Genomic DNA, 12,799 nt, shown 5'->3' with positions numbered 1-12,799 from the left:
CTTCCCATGACACGCAAGATTTCTATGAAGGGTTCACAAAGCAGCGCCCGGGGGGAAGGGCCTGCTCCTCGCAGGGTCAGCACCAGAGCCCTCCGAGCTAAGACCTCTTTGACTTTGCCGATCCTGTACTCCTCAGAGAACAGAGGCCCCTTTTCCCTCGTTCTCTTGTACCGCTAAGTCCTGGGGCCTGGGCCAGACCCTGGAGGCAGCCATTATCCACCCTGAGGTGACGTGGCTTGCTTTTCTCGTCATCCTGGCAGCCTGAGTTCAGGGGAGTGAGTTTCACTTGTCCCGAGTCTCTGCAGATGAGCTAACAGTAAAACACACAGGGACCGGCACCAGGAACAAGAGTGGAAATGTCATTAGTGGTTGTTCTTTTTCTCTTTTTCCTTTGCTGCTTGCACGGATTCCACACCCTGGCGGGAGAAGGAACACACACACATACACAGAGCTTGCTGTTACTGATCATCAACACCCCTTGTGTTATCATTATGAAATGGCAAAGGTTTTCCTCATGAGAAGAAAGTATCACTCTTCCTTTATTAGTCAGAAGATGGGTAAAAAGTGTTTTTTCTTTCTCTCCTTTTTAAAATTCAGAAGCCCATTAATCTCACCCCAATGCCAATTTTGGAGTTCACTAAGTTTACACTGAGCTTAGAAGGAACAAAAAGTAAGATAGATATAGGTTAATGATTGGAGAACACATATTTTTTTGTTTTTCTAAAGAAAAACACTGACCTTGAGATTGGACAAACCTTGCTTGGTTTGAATCTGGTCTCCCCTGCCTCCTAGCCATGAACCCCTGGGTAAGTGTTGAAATCTTGATAGGCCCCGTTACCTTCTCTGTAGATGAGAGTGAGATCTAGCTTCTGGGCTCACTGGGCTTTCACAGCAAGTACTATCCATAAATCATCTGCCCCTTCTCAGGGGTCCTTTCTCCCCTACCCCTGAACCTCCCCTTTGCCTGATTCTTCGTAATGAATCCCGCCTCATGTGGACTGTCCAGCTAGACTCGCTGTTTGGTGAGACTTGCAATGGCACTGCCAAGTCCTTGCTTTGATGGTAAGGCATAAAAGAAAAAACGTCATCTTCCCATTACCTGGGTGTACCACCTGATCCATAATCCATCTTTTGGGTACCAAACATCACTTGTTGGGTTCTGGGGGCCCCATGATGAAAATGGGCTGTGGAGAAGGTGAAAGAACACCACCAGAGCCCATGAAACTCACGGATAATTCTAAGAGAAGAATTCTGGGAAGAATCTGCTTCCCTGTTCCGAAGGTCATCCTGACATCCTTCGCAAAGAGGTGAAGAGGCGGTAGAGGAAGGAGAGGAGCAGGGAGGGGACTTGTGCATGCTCCCCGCCCTGCCCTCTCTGCAGTGCTGGAGGTCCCAGAGTAGGAGGTTCATGGGCCCCAACCAAAACCAAAGGAAACTTATCTAGTCAATGCCAACTCATAGTGACCTTATAGGCCAAGGCAAAACTGCTCCTGCGAGTTTCAGAGAAAGCCTCGTCTTTCTTTCTCCTGGAGAGCACTTGGTGATTTCCATCTGGTGACTGTGAATCACAGCCCAACTTCTAATCCTCACCCCACCAGGGATCCTTGATGGGACGGTTCTCTGCCTCAGGACACATCTTTCCTTGGCTCTAGTTTATTAAGACCATTGGCTCATCTCTGAGTCTTGTGCTTGCCATCGGCGCTGGTGTCGGTTCTCTTTCTCTCACACACACAGGCAAGAAACCGAATCTGATGCAGAAAGCTGGAGGGGTCTGCGTCACGGGAGGGGTTCAGAAGGTGTGTCCTTCTCTGCCTCTGCACCCCAGGCACAGAGCTCACCTCTCCCTCCTTGCAGTCCTCCCTGCACATGGTAGAGCTCTCCATGTTCGCCTTCATAAGGGTGAGACAGGGCTTTGTTTCTTGTTTCTGTGCTTGCTTTATCACAGCACTATCCTTTCTGAAAGTGAGCTCTTGAGGGCAGGAGTCAGGTCTTAACCATTGCCGTCGCTAGCGCCAGGCATAAAGTAGATGCTCGATACATTTGCATTCACGAATGCCTGGAGTGGACAGAGCAGTGCACAGGGAATCCACAGATGTGAACTTTAGCCTGGCTCTCATCTCTCAGCTAACCGTGACCTTGGGGAAGTCGCTTCCTCTCTGGAGGTTTCAGTTTACACCTCTGTGACATGAGACCAGTGGACTTGATTGTCTCTGAGACCCCTCCCCCCCGCTGTTCTGTGAACCTCTAGAATTCCCCTCGGATTTTCCCCTTCTTCATCCTGTCTAGCAGACTCTCTTGTGATCTGGCACCAGCTGACCGTTGGTGTTCAGATATATAGTAATGCATGCTGGATAATAAAGAGAGCTCACGGCTAGTTTTGAAGATTCCTGACTATCGAAGAACCTAACTGCAAGCGCAGACACTCAGTAAGTACTAAGGTTATTATGGGCATATTGTCCTCTGAAGAATCAGAAAGCAGGGCTCAGAACTTTTAGAGCTTCAAGGTCATCCTCCAGATACTGTTGAACTTTCTGGAACGATGGAAGGTTTTGCCATCCGTGCTGAGCGGTGTGGAACGTACGTGCTAGCCCCATGTGCCTATTGGGCAGTTGAAATGAGGAACTCGGTTTTTTCCTTTTAAGTCATTGACGTAGTCCCCTGTGGCTAGTGGCTGCTGTCCTGGAAAGAGCGGCTCTCTGGTAAGGAGTCCCAGGAGGACAGGGGCTTTCTTTCTTCTTTTGTGTTCACTCACTTTTAAAACAAGGCCTGGTTCAGAGTAGCTGCGCAACAAACAGCATCTTTCTGCCGGTGTTCAGAAGGGCCTGTTCAAGAGAGTGCTGATGAAGAGAAGGCTCCGTCACCGGCTGTTCAGTGCTCCCAGCTCGAGATGCCTACTTTTCCTAGGGGACCTTTGCCGAGCCGTGCACCGACGGACGTCCAGTGTGTAAAAATATATCCAATCGCACTGCCCTTCCTAGAAGGTGACACGCTAATTGTGTTCAGTTCTGGGCACCAGAAGCTAAGAGAGACAAGGCAACTTCTAACAGACGCAGAGCTGACGGGAGGTTAGAGCCTCGCTCTGGAGAAAGGTTGTAGAAGGCCCACGCCGTGTCCCTGCTGCGGGCACCGTGAGGATGTCAAGAGTAACTGAGTAAAGGCTTTGCGTGACTTCTTTTCAGCCCACACAGATGGTTCCATGCCAGCCTTGAGATTGGAGTTCAGTGAGGGTCTTCCAGGCAGGGAAGAGAGGTTGTACCGTCTCTTGCCTGGATGTCTTTAAAAATGGGCAAACTCCCTAGTGGTCTGCAATGACGCCCCTGGACTCCGAGAGGTGCCCAGGGTGACCTTTCGAGAAGGGTCAGTGGCCCCTCCATGGAGAAGACCTGCCAGGACAGCCGATACCAGGCCTCGTACTGGCCCTGGACACCACCCAGGGGCAGAGCACAGCTGTTGGCAGGCCCAGCCAAGAACACACTGACAGACGGCATTGCCCTCAAAGAGAGAGATGAGCAGAGCTAGAGAGGCCACTAGATGGCCCCTCTAAGGCCCTGCGTCTGCAGGAGAGGAGACTTGAGGCTTAGAGGGGACTGTTCTCAGAGGTTAGCCAAATAATTAGTGACAGGGCCAGGATAGGAACCCAGCTTGCTGTCTCCCCATCTAGGTCTCCTTTTACTCCAGAAGGCTAAAGCCCTAGCAAAATAATATATACCCATGAAGCCTTTCTCTTCATGGGATGCAGGGCTGGGATGTTGACTAGCTGTCTTCTGACTTCCTGTCCCCAGACACTGGGTCACTGAGAAGCGTGTAGAAAATGGACAACCACAGTCGGCCCCCTGCTGACTAAGAGCAATGGCAGTGTATACGAGTCGATGGCCCGTGCACAGGAACCCAGGCCTGGCGTGATAGTGGGGAGAGATCATGGAGTCCACCTGGTCACCTCCTTTTTCCCCAGGGAAGAAACTCGAAAGTCACAGGACGAGAGAAATGTGTGTATGCTCCAGGTGGGAGGTCTGGTGAAATGTGTTGAGAGGTAGCGAGGCACGCGTCTGTTCAGGTGGCCGGAATGCCTGTGTTCCTTGGCACTGAGACATAGCAGCATCAACAGATTGCTGAGGGCAACACAGTGGGGGCAGAGTGGAAAGCTGATAAGGCTAGTGGAGGGTACTTCCTTCTGGACTTACGCCAGGACTGCCAGCTTCTGCCCAGCCCTATCAGCACTGTCATGGGAGGGAAATGTGCCTTTGAGGCGAACAAGGAGTGCTGGCAGCAGTGTGGCGCTTGCCCCACCAGCCCTTTTGAAGGCTCGGCAGAAGTCACCCCTTGCAGCTACACTCCCACTGCTGCAGTGTGAATGGGCAACACGCTAGTGGCCAGTTCACTGGCTGGTTCAAAGGAAATTGGATCTCATCAGTCCAGTCGTGCCTGGCCTAGGCTGGTGCAGAAAAAGCTATTTCTGAGGGCATGTCTCCCGTAGGGGGGGATATCCAAAGCTAGCTTTAAAACTAGATGTTTCTCCAATGCCGGACTTGGCAGAGGTTTTGTGTTAGTCATCATCCTTGGGGCTTCTGGTCCCCAGTGCCATGCTCCATGGAAAGACCTGGAAACTGTGCATTTCTCTCTCTTCATCTCCCTCCCAGACACTGCAATGCTGGCCTTAATCATTTGGCTAATTAGTCCACACCCTGTGCTGTGAACACAGCCCCCCTGAGCCTGGGAGACCAATGGCAGCCTTGGGAGACCCTGTCCAAGAGGAGCTTGATTGAAAAGAATCCCCCCCCCCCAGCCCCCACCCTGATCTGTATCATGCTGGCAGTCAGGGCTCCTTCTTAGGGGAACTGTCTTGACCACCTGAGGCCTTCTGACTCTCAAAGGGACTTTGCTTTCCCTCAGCTCTTTGCTATTTTCGCCTTCGGGTCCTGCGGCTCCTACAGCGGGGAGACAGGAGCAATGGTTCGCTGCAACAACGAGGCCAAGGACGTGAGCTTCATCATTGTTTCATTCGGCTATCCCTTCAGGTGAGCAGGGATCTGTCCTGATACAGCACAGTCTCTCGCTGGCCTGGGCTTTCTCTTCCTCCTCCTCCTCTTTCTTCTCCTTCTCCCTCTAGACCATTTATGGTATGTCACTCTGTATTCAGGTCAGATGACAAGACTTGGGTCCTTCCTGTACTCTTGGAATCCCGGACAGGGGAAACATGGATCAGTCCTGCAATCCAGGGACCACCTGCAGCAGGGAACAACCGTGTCTGCAGAAAGAGCCCATGCCCTTTGCGAGGGAGGCTTCAAGGGATGTGGGCGGGGTGGGCAGGTCCGCCTGATCCTCAGCAGCCCACCGCTGCCTCTGTTAGGACTTAGAACCTAAATGGATGGCATGGGACAATGCATCAAGTCTACCGCCCGACGACGGGGCACATCTTGTCCAGTATGGAAGAGAGTCCTGTGAAAGAGGAACCCAGCGCTAAGACAATGAGGAAGAGGAGAATGGGTGTTCACAGAATGGCCGGGCTCCTCTCTTCAGACCTTTCCTGTGCCAGCACCCACGTTAGAGGAACTGTCTCACCTATAAAAGGTTGTTTTCCTCGATGTGATCTCAATAGGCCCCGGTAAGGGCTGGTAATGGGTGGCTCCAGCCCTCTGCTCCCCAACAGGCAGAAGGCAGCTCACCTGCTCCCTGTGACCACCTGAAATAGATGGACTATGTTTTGGTTGTGGTCTAAAGGGCCTTGGAAGAACGCGGTCTTCATGTCTGGGCAGGGGGGCAGCCATGGGGATACAGGGTTTGCCTGGAATCCCCAGGCAGTTTGTGGGAGTCCGATTTTTAACTGCAAGGTCTCCTCAAGAAATGTTCCTCTGTAAGGAGCCACCAGCTCCCCGCTGGGCTCTGATGGAGTCTCCAGGCAGGAGCTAGCCCTGGCTTCCTCCTGGAGCCGAGGGCCCCTACCTTCACAGAGAGAGGCTCTTCTTGAACTCCGTGGGGCCTCCCCTCCTGCCCGCAGGTTGAACCGGGTCCAGTATGAGATGCCCCTGTGTGACGACGACTCCACCTCGAAGACCTTGCACCTCATGGGGGACTTCTCGGCCCCCGCTGAGTTCTTTGTGACCCTGGGCGTCTTTTCCTTCTTCTACACCATGGCTGCCCTTGTGCTCTACCTGCGCTTCCACAACCTCTACGCGGACGACAAGCGCTTCCCGCTGGTGGTGAGTGGAGCCCAGGGGGAGACGCTGGCTCTGGAACTGAGGTCTGAGCTGGGAAGGCAGGACAACAGGGTAGGGAGGACAAAGAGGCCGCCTCCTGGGGGCCATGACACCCATATTGGGAGCTTCCTGCATCTCCCTCCCTGCCCATTCCTTGCTGTTGTTCCTTTCAGGAGCTGTGGCTCCCACCGTTCCCTGGGCCAGTGGAAGGTCTGGCTCTCAGGGCTCTGCCCCTTCCCGCCTCCATGATGCCTCCTGCTCTCAGCACAGGGAAGCAGGCTCTACAGTCAGCCTGCATGGCTTCAAGTCCCAGCTCTGCCCTCACCAGCTGTGGGGTCTTGCAAAAGTTCCTTATCTTCGCAAAGCTGAAGTTTTCTTCAACTAGCAAATGGGGATAAAAATAGTGCCTACCTCATGTTGTCGGGGAGAATGCAATGAGATCATGCACATGACACATCTGGTACATAGGTGTCCTTCGTAAGTGTTAGCTGGTGATCATTTCCCCCATATGTTGTTCTTATCCCAGGCCCACAAGGGGTCCCTCGGGGGACCTCACTTGTCCTCTGTCATCTGTCATCCCTCCAACCAGTACAGTGACCAAAGGAAAGGCGGGGAGAGGGGAGTGGGGCGTTGAGGCCCCCTGAGCATTGGAGTGACGCTGACTGGCGGGTGTCCTGTTACATTTTTGCCTGGCCCTACTGAGGAAAACCCTGGGCTCTGGAGGCTCTTGGTTTGGGGCAGCAGAGGGAGGGGCAGCTTTCTCGGGATCCAGGGACCTCGGTGCATGTGCCGCTCGCAGTATTTCTAAGCGCATGCCCTTCCCCTCTACTTCTTCCAGGACTTCTGTGTGACCGTCTCCTTCACCTTCTTCTGGCTGGTAGCTGCAGCTGCCTGGGGCAAGGGCTTGACCGATGTCAAGGGGGCCACCCGGCCATCCAGCCTGACCGCAGCTATGTCCGTGTGTCACGGCGAGGAAGCCGTGTGCAGTGGCGGGGCGACACCCTCCATGGGTCTGGTCAACATCTCGGTGGTGAGACCTCTGCAGGCTACTGCAGGGGCTGGGGGAGGCAGTGCCATCTCAGCTGCCCAGCCCTGTCCCAGCTAGCAGGCTCTGGAAAAGACCTAGAGCACCTTCCCAGAGCTCGAATCCTCTGCACCGATGCCTGGTGCTGGTCCCTGGCTGTTTCTGAGCAGACAGTATGTGAGGCCTCTTAGCCTCCCGTCCCTTCCTCCTGCACTCTGTCTGCCCAGCTTCCTTCTCTTCCCCTGGGCTCCAGGAATACTCACACTCCTCCCGCCTGCTCCCATGGGTGCCCTGGAGCACCCGCAGGGGGAGGACTGTCAGGAGCTGGTCTGTGGCTGGGCTCAGAGCTGGGTCCATATCCACAGGGAGTTAGAAGGGACTCCTTACAGCTCAGCCCTCCAGGCTGGAAAGGGACTTTCGGGCAGTGGTGGATCCAGCTGGTAGATGCGTGTTTGTCGATAGCAATTGTTGAAATGGCTTCAAATCCCTTAGTAAAATAGCAGAGACCTTCCTTGAACTTCTCAAATGTCCCCTCTGACCCTGACCACCTTACCACAGCCCCACAGCTACCCTGGTGTTCCTGGCCCTCACCACAGTCCCACAGCTGGAGGGCGCCTTGGTTTTACACTGGGGAGGCTGGCTGGCGGCACCCAGCATTTCACCTCCCCACTAACATTTGGTTGTGGGAAAGTTCACATATAGTGCGAAGTTGAAGGAACCTCCCCCATCTAGACTGTGCCATGAACATTTCCCCAGACTGCCTTTATCACTCTCCATCCCTTACGCTGCCTGGTTTCCAGTGCTTTCCAAAGTCAGCTGCAGGCATCGGTACACGTCTTCTTAGGGCTGTCCTGCCTACAGGCTTTTTAATGTTTTGAATACATATTGGAACGCAGCCCTAGTCAGATCCCGGGCCCTAGGGAAGGAGCACCTTGGACAGCTCCAGCCCCCACTCCACCCCACAATGTGCTACTCAGAGGGTCCCCTGTGACTCAACTCTTGGCTGCTCTCCTCCGAGTGACCAAAGCAGGCGTGATGGCCTGGAGCCCCGCCCCTACCCATTTCTCTGCCTGCCTCTTCCCAAAAGGAGGCCTCTCAGTGTAGTGGGTGATGTAATGGGCTGCACAAGCCGCTCCAAGGGAGAACGTTAAGGCTTTCTGCTCTCTAAGATTTACAGCCTTGGAAAACCCATGGGGGGCAGTCCTTCCCCGCCCGATAGGGAGTATGATCGGGGGTCTCTATGAGTCAGAATCCACTGGATGGCAGTGAGTTTTGGTGCGGTGTTGCTTCCCACATCTTTGGGGACACACAGGCACACACAGGAACTCCCCCTTCTTGTTCTCCAACACCCCCCTTCATATTCTCACAAACTCCCCTAATGTCTTTGCAGCTCTTCGGTTTTATCAACTTCTTCCTGTGGGCTGGGAACTGTTGGTTTGTCTTCAAGGAGACCCCGTGGCATGGGCAGAGCCAGGACCAGGGCCAGGGGCCCAGCCAGGAGAGTGCAGCTGAGCAGGGCGCCCTGGAGAAGCAGTAAGCAGCTCCCACCTGGACTTGGACGCCACCTCCTCAACCACCTCCCAGCACCTTCCTCTTCTTCCTCCCTGCTCTCCCCTCCTCCATCACTCTGGGCTTTGAGAAGATGGCCAGCAGTCGTCGGCCTGCGGGTGATTTCCTGTCCCTCGTTTCTGTGGAGCCCTGGGTGGCAGGAGCTCCATGCTGCTTGTCTGCCACCTGGCCTCAGACATCTTACCTGGGGGGTCTCACTCAGCCTCAAGGCCGGCCTCTATGGCAGGTGAGGGTGGGTGGACAGGAGGCCAGCGCCCCGAGAGAGACTGCTTCCTGACAGCTTCCGTCTTCCCACTCTGCCCAGCTTCAATAAAAGGGAGGAGCGGACACTGGCTGGCAGCCTTCTCCCTGGTCCCTTGCACGGAGGCCCGACAGTGATTTGGTGACCTCTCCTCCATGGTTGTCGTCCAGCCCTGTGTCTGCATTGAGCTCCAGTCTGCCCGGAGCACAGAGTGCTCTCCAACTCCCCTGCCCGCCCCCACCCTCCACCCCACCCTCCCTGGCCTCTGCTTGCCCTCAGAGCCCACCGGGGTGAACCAGGGAGGCCGACTGACCTAGAAGGTCCTGGCAAGGCCTGGAGACCGTGGGGAGTAGATGAACTGCAGCCAAGTTGCCATTTCCTTGGGTCCCACAAAAAGCTACAACCCCGAAACTTGTAGTCAGAATCAGTTTCTTCTAGTCCCGCAGACTAGGAAAGCTGGAACAGCTTTCCACTGACGCTCCAAACTCATACTTACCCTAGAAACTCCGGACCTCCCTCCCTCCCTCTCGGGCTTGGTCGGGACATGGGATGAGAGGTCACCACATCAGCCCCCAACCCTCCAGCTCCAGCCTCCCTGTGCATCCTCCCCAGCCTCTGGGTCTGAGGTGCTGAGGTCCTACTTGCAGTCTGTCCAGGCCTTGCCTGCCCTCCCCAGGGGCCAGGTTTGGGTTGTCGCAGAGCCCAAAGGACCATCATGAGGCCAAGTTGTCCCAGAGCCCTAGAGCCTGGGTGGATGGGCCCATTTTATTGTTCCACCCCTACAAGCGCTGCTCTTTCATACTTACTCCTGCTCGCTGATACAAGAAGACACGCCCCTCCCTTTGCTCTCTGGTCCCTGCCTGTGCCCTCACTTTCCCCAGACCCTCGCTGCTCCTCAGCCCAGGGCAGGCTGCTGCGATTGGTGCTTCTTCACTGTGGGACCCAGTTCCATTTTTGTCTTTGGTGTGTTTCCTCTTCCTGGCACTGCCTTTGCCCTCCGAACCCCGAGGCCTGAGAGTTCATGCTAACGGCATAAGGGACATCCATTTTCTACCCAGCTGGCCACTGGGGTGCTGTGGAAGGATGAACAGGGAAGAATCCAACGGTTTCCCAACCTGGAGCCACTTGGCCCACTTTGCATCCCAAAGGTGAATGTGCCCTGTGCCAGGCTTACATCAGGACTGAGTCAACACTGCCCAACCTCCTCGTGTCCCTAAATGCCATCCAGACTTGTGTTTGTGACTGGGCATGAGGACCCTTGACTTTGGGCCAGTCATTTCCTTTTGGGGTCAGAGTTTCCCCAGAAAGAGAGTATGAGTGTGAAATCCTTCCCTATATGCTCTAGAATCTTTCAGGAAAGAATTACTGGATTTGATGTGGCTTTTTTTTTTTTAAGATTTGGGAGTGGGGGTGGGGAAGAGATTTGAGGAGGGAAGAAAGGAGGATGGGGGTGATAGTGTTTCCAAGTCTGAGCCTCTCTTTCAGTCCGGGGCTGTCCCCATCGGTCCTTAAGGGTGGGGTTGGGATGACCTTTATTTTTCTCCAAGCCAGCCCCGACGGGGGTCTGTGAGCAGCTTCTACTGGAACTTTGGGTTCAGTGTACATATTTATAATTTATTTGAAATGTGGAGAGAGGTTTTCATTTGGAGGCTGAAGTTAGCACCGGCTCTTCAACCAGGGACAGAGGGGTGTTCACTTCTGCCAGGGACTCCTTGCCCCGAATTCCCCCTAGAATGGAGGAGGCTCTTCCTCATTCTCGGCCAGCGGGGCCTCGGTTTCGGCCATGCTCTCCCTCTCTATGGCCACCCTGAAAAGAAAGGCTCTATCACCTCATTACCCCCAGGGGCCAGGCTGGGCTCGGGGCTCAGGGCTGTCCTGTCCTCACAGGACTCCATGTGCCTCCCAGCAGGCTGGCATCACCACGCACCTCCTCCTCAGGCTGAAGGGAGGAGAAGGTGTCCCTTCTGAGACATTTCCTGGATGTGAGTGCCTTTTGCCATCACAGTCACAGACTTATTTCCGGGTGGGGGAGAGAATGCTGCATGCTGTTTTCTGGTGCTTCTTATTACATATTTGAATAAACAGTGCTGTGAGCATTTGCCTTCAAGGAGCTGAGACTGGAGCCCTTCTGGGGGAAATTTTTTTTTCACCCCTTTTTATCCTTGGACCAATATCACCATTTCCACCAAGACATCATCCCTTTCCATCCTCCATCCAACTAACAGAGTCTGCTGGCTGAGCAGTTGTTCCTGGCAGGCTCCAGTCTGGTGATCTCGCCTCTGGGTGGTACCCAGTTAGTTCCTAGTAACTGGGTCTCATTAGCCAGTTGGGGGCAAATTCACAAGGCAAAGGGATGGCAGCTTCCTTTACTCTCCTATCATCTGTGGCCCAGGCAGACTTCTTGCCAGGAGTTGACCGCCATATGCTTTGCCCTCTTAACCACAAGGTTTTTGCTGAACAAACTGGTTTGTTCATGCGCGTGCACACACCCCCCACTCCCCCCACAGTCCCCACCCTTCTGACAGTCACATGCTACATTTCCACTTCCTAGAAAAATACACCTATATGCGATTTTACGTTCAATTTTACCTGATTACTGGGCCCCTAAAAAAACCCGCCATGGATCTCAGGTGAAGAGTCCGGCCCTCAGAGAGAATCCTTGAAGTACCTACACCTTGGCTGCATGAAAGGGAGCTATCGACTTATTTTATCCTCAAATTTAGTTTCCCCCGTTGAAGGGATAAGTATGGAATGAGGTATGAGAGAGTGAGGTGGGAAAAGAGGACTGGTCTCCCTTTTGCAGACGTCGTGGTGTGGGTGGAGGGGAGTGGACTTGATTGTGTGAGGGTGGGGAGAAATGTTATCAGCCGTGAAAACGAAATCAGTGGATGATGAAGGTACTTTCCAGGCCTCGGCAAAGAAAATAACCGAGCTGATGAGAAATCTCCCTGTGCCAAGGTTCCCGTGGCAGCCCGTCCAGCGGAGAGGAGATTCATTAGGAAAAGCAACCACGGTGATGGATAGGTTCAGGGTCCAGCCAGGCTTTGGGAAGAGGCGGTATTGATCGATCGCAGTTCTCCTGGGGAGGGAGACCGAGCAGCGGACGGATGCTACCAACACCAACGGCCTCAGGGCCATTCCTGTGCCGGGGCTGGCTCTGGCTCGGAGACAGCCTGTCATCCCGACAGGTGATCTTGGTCAGCTCGGCTAGGTCCTCCCAAGCCCAGACAGCGCCACTCCAGCTCTCCGTTCCGCATCAGGGCGACGTGGGCTTCCCACAGAGGAGGCACAATATGGGAGCCGAGGACACTCCCCCACGCCAACCTCTGTGTCCTTCAGCACAGCCTACAGGCTCCCTCCCCTTGCCCTTCTGATTCACAGCGCCCACCTCCCTGCACCTACCCTACTCGGTCTACAGCGGAGTGGAGACGCCGAGTGGCCGCCAGCCCGGGAAGGGGCGCCAGCCAGCTGGCGGACGCTCGGTAGAGGGGCGTCTAGGGCGGCCTGGGGTCTTGGGCTGGGTGTGCGCGCAGTGAGTGTGGGAGAAAGGTTCGTAGCACGAAGACTGTGTGTCCTAGGGTTAGGAGAGGAGATCTAGGGGTGTGGGTATTCACTTTTTCCTTCCGAATTGTGTATTTCGGAGGGATTTGGGCAGTAAGCTCGGTAGGCAACAGCACCCACCCCAAGACTACATTTCCCAGAAGGCTGTGCAGGCGGGAGGGGAAAGAGAAAGCGGCCTATGTTGCGCTTGCGCAGAAAGTGAGCTTGGCG

The 12,799-nt window shown here is 54.5% G+C and overlaps 1 protein-coding gene across 1 annotated transcript; it reads left to right on the top strand.

The window, feature by feature from the left end:
• The first annotated feature begins 794 nt into the window (after positions 1-794).
• Positions 795-9,197, top strand: SYPL2 (synaptophysin like 2). The gene is made up of 6 exons (XM_030886150.2): positions 795-806; positions 1,855-1,899; positions 4,891-5,015; positions 5,996-6,197; positions 7,033-7,224; positions 8,609-9,197. Exons 1-6 carry the CDS (start codon positions 795-797, stop codon positions 8,753-8,755), a joined length of 723 nt encoding a protein of 240 aa, XP_030742010.2. The 3' UTR covers positions 8,756-9,197.
• The last annotated feature ends 3,602 nt before the right edge of the window (positions 9,198-12,799 follow it).

Source organism: Echinops telfairi, unplaced genomic scaffold (assembly GCF_000313985.2).
Source record: "Echinops telfairi isolate 266 unplaced genomic scaffold, ASM31398v2 ScPeMD7_443;HRSCAF=831, whole genome shotgun sequence".
NCBI lineage: Eukaryota > Metazoa > Chordata > Mammalia > Afrosoricida > Tenrecidae > Echinops > Echinops telfairi.
This window is presented reverse-complemented; position numbering and strand designations above follow the sequence as displayed.

Coding starts and splice junctions, on each gene's coding strand:
- SYPL2 (XM_030886150.2), top strand. Junction 1,900..4,890: donor CCATGTTCGCCTTCATAAGG/GTGAGACAGGGC, acceptor GCTTTCCCTCAG/CTCTTTGCTATTTTCGCCTT. Junction 6,198..7,032: donor ACAAGCGCTTCCCGCTGGTG/GTGAGTGGAGCC, acceptor TACTTCTTCCAG/GACTTCTGTGTGACCGTCTC.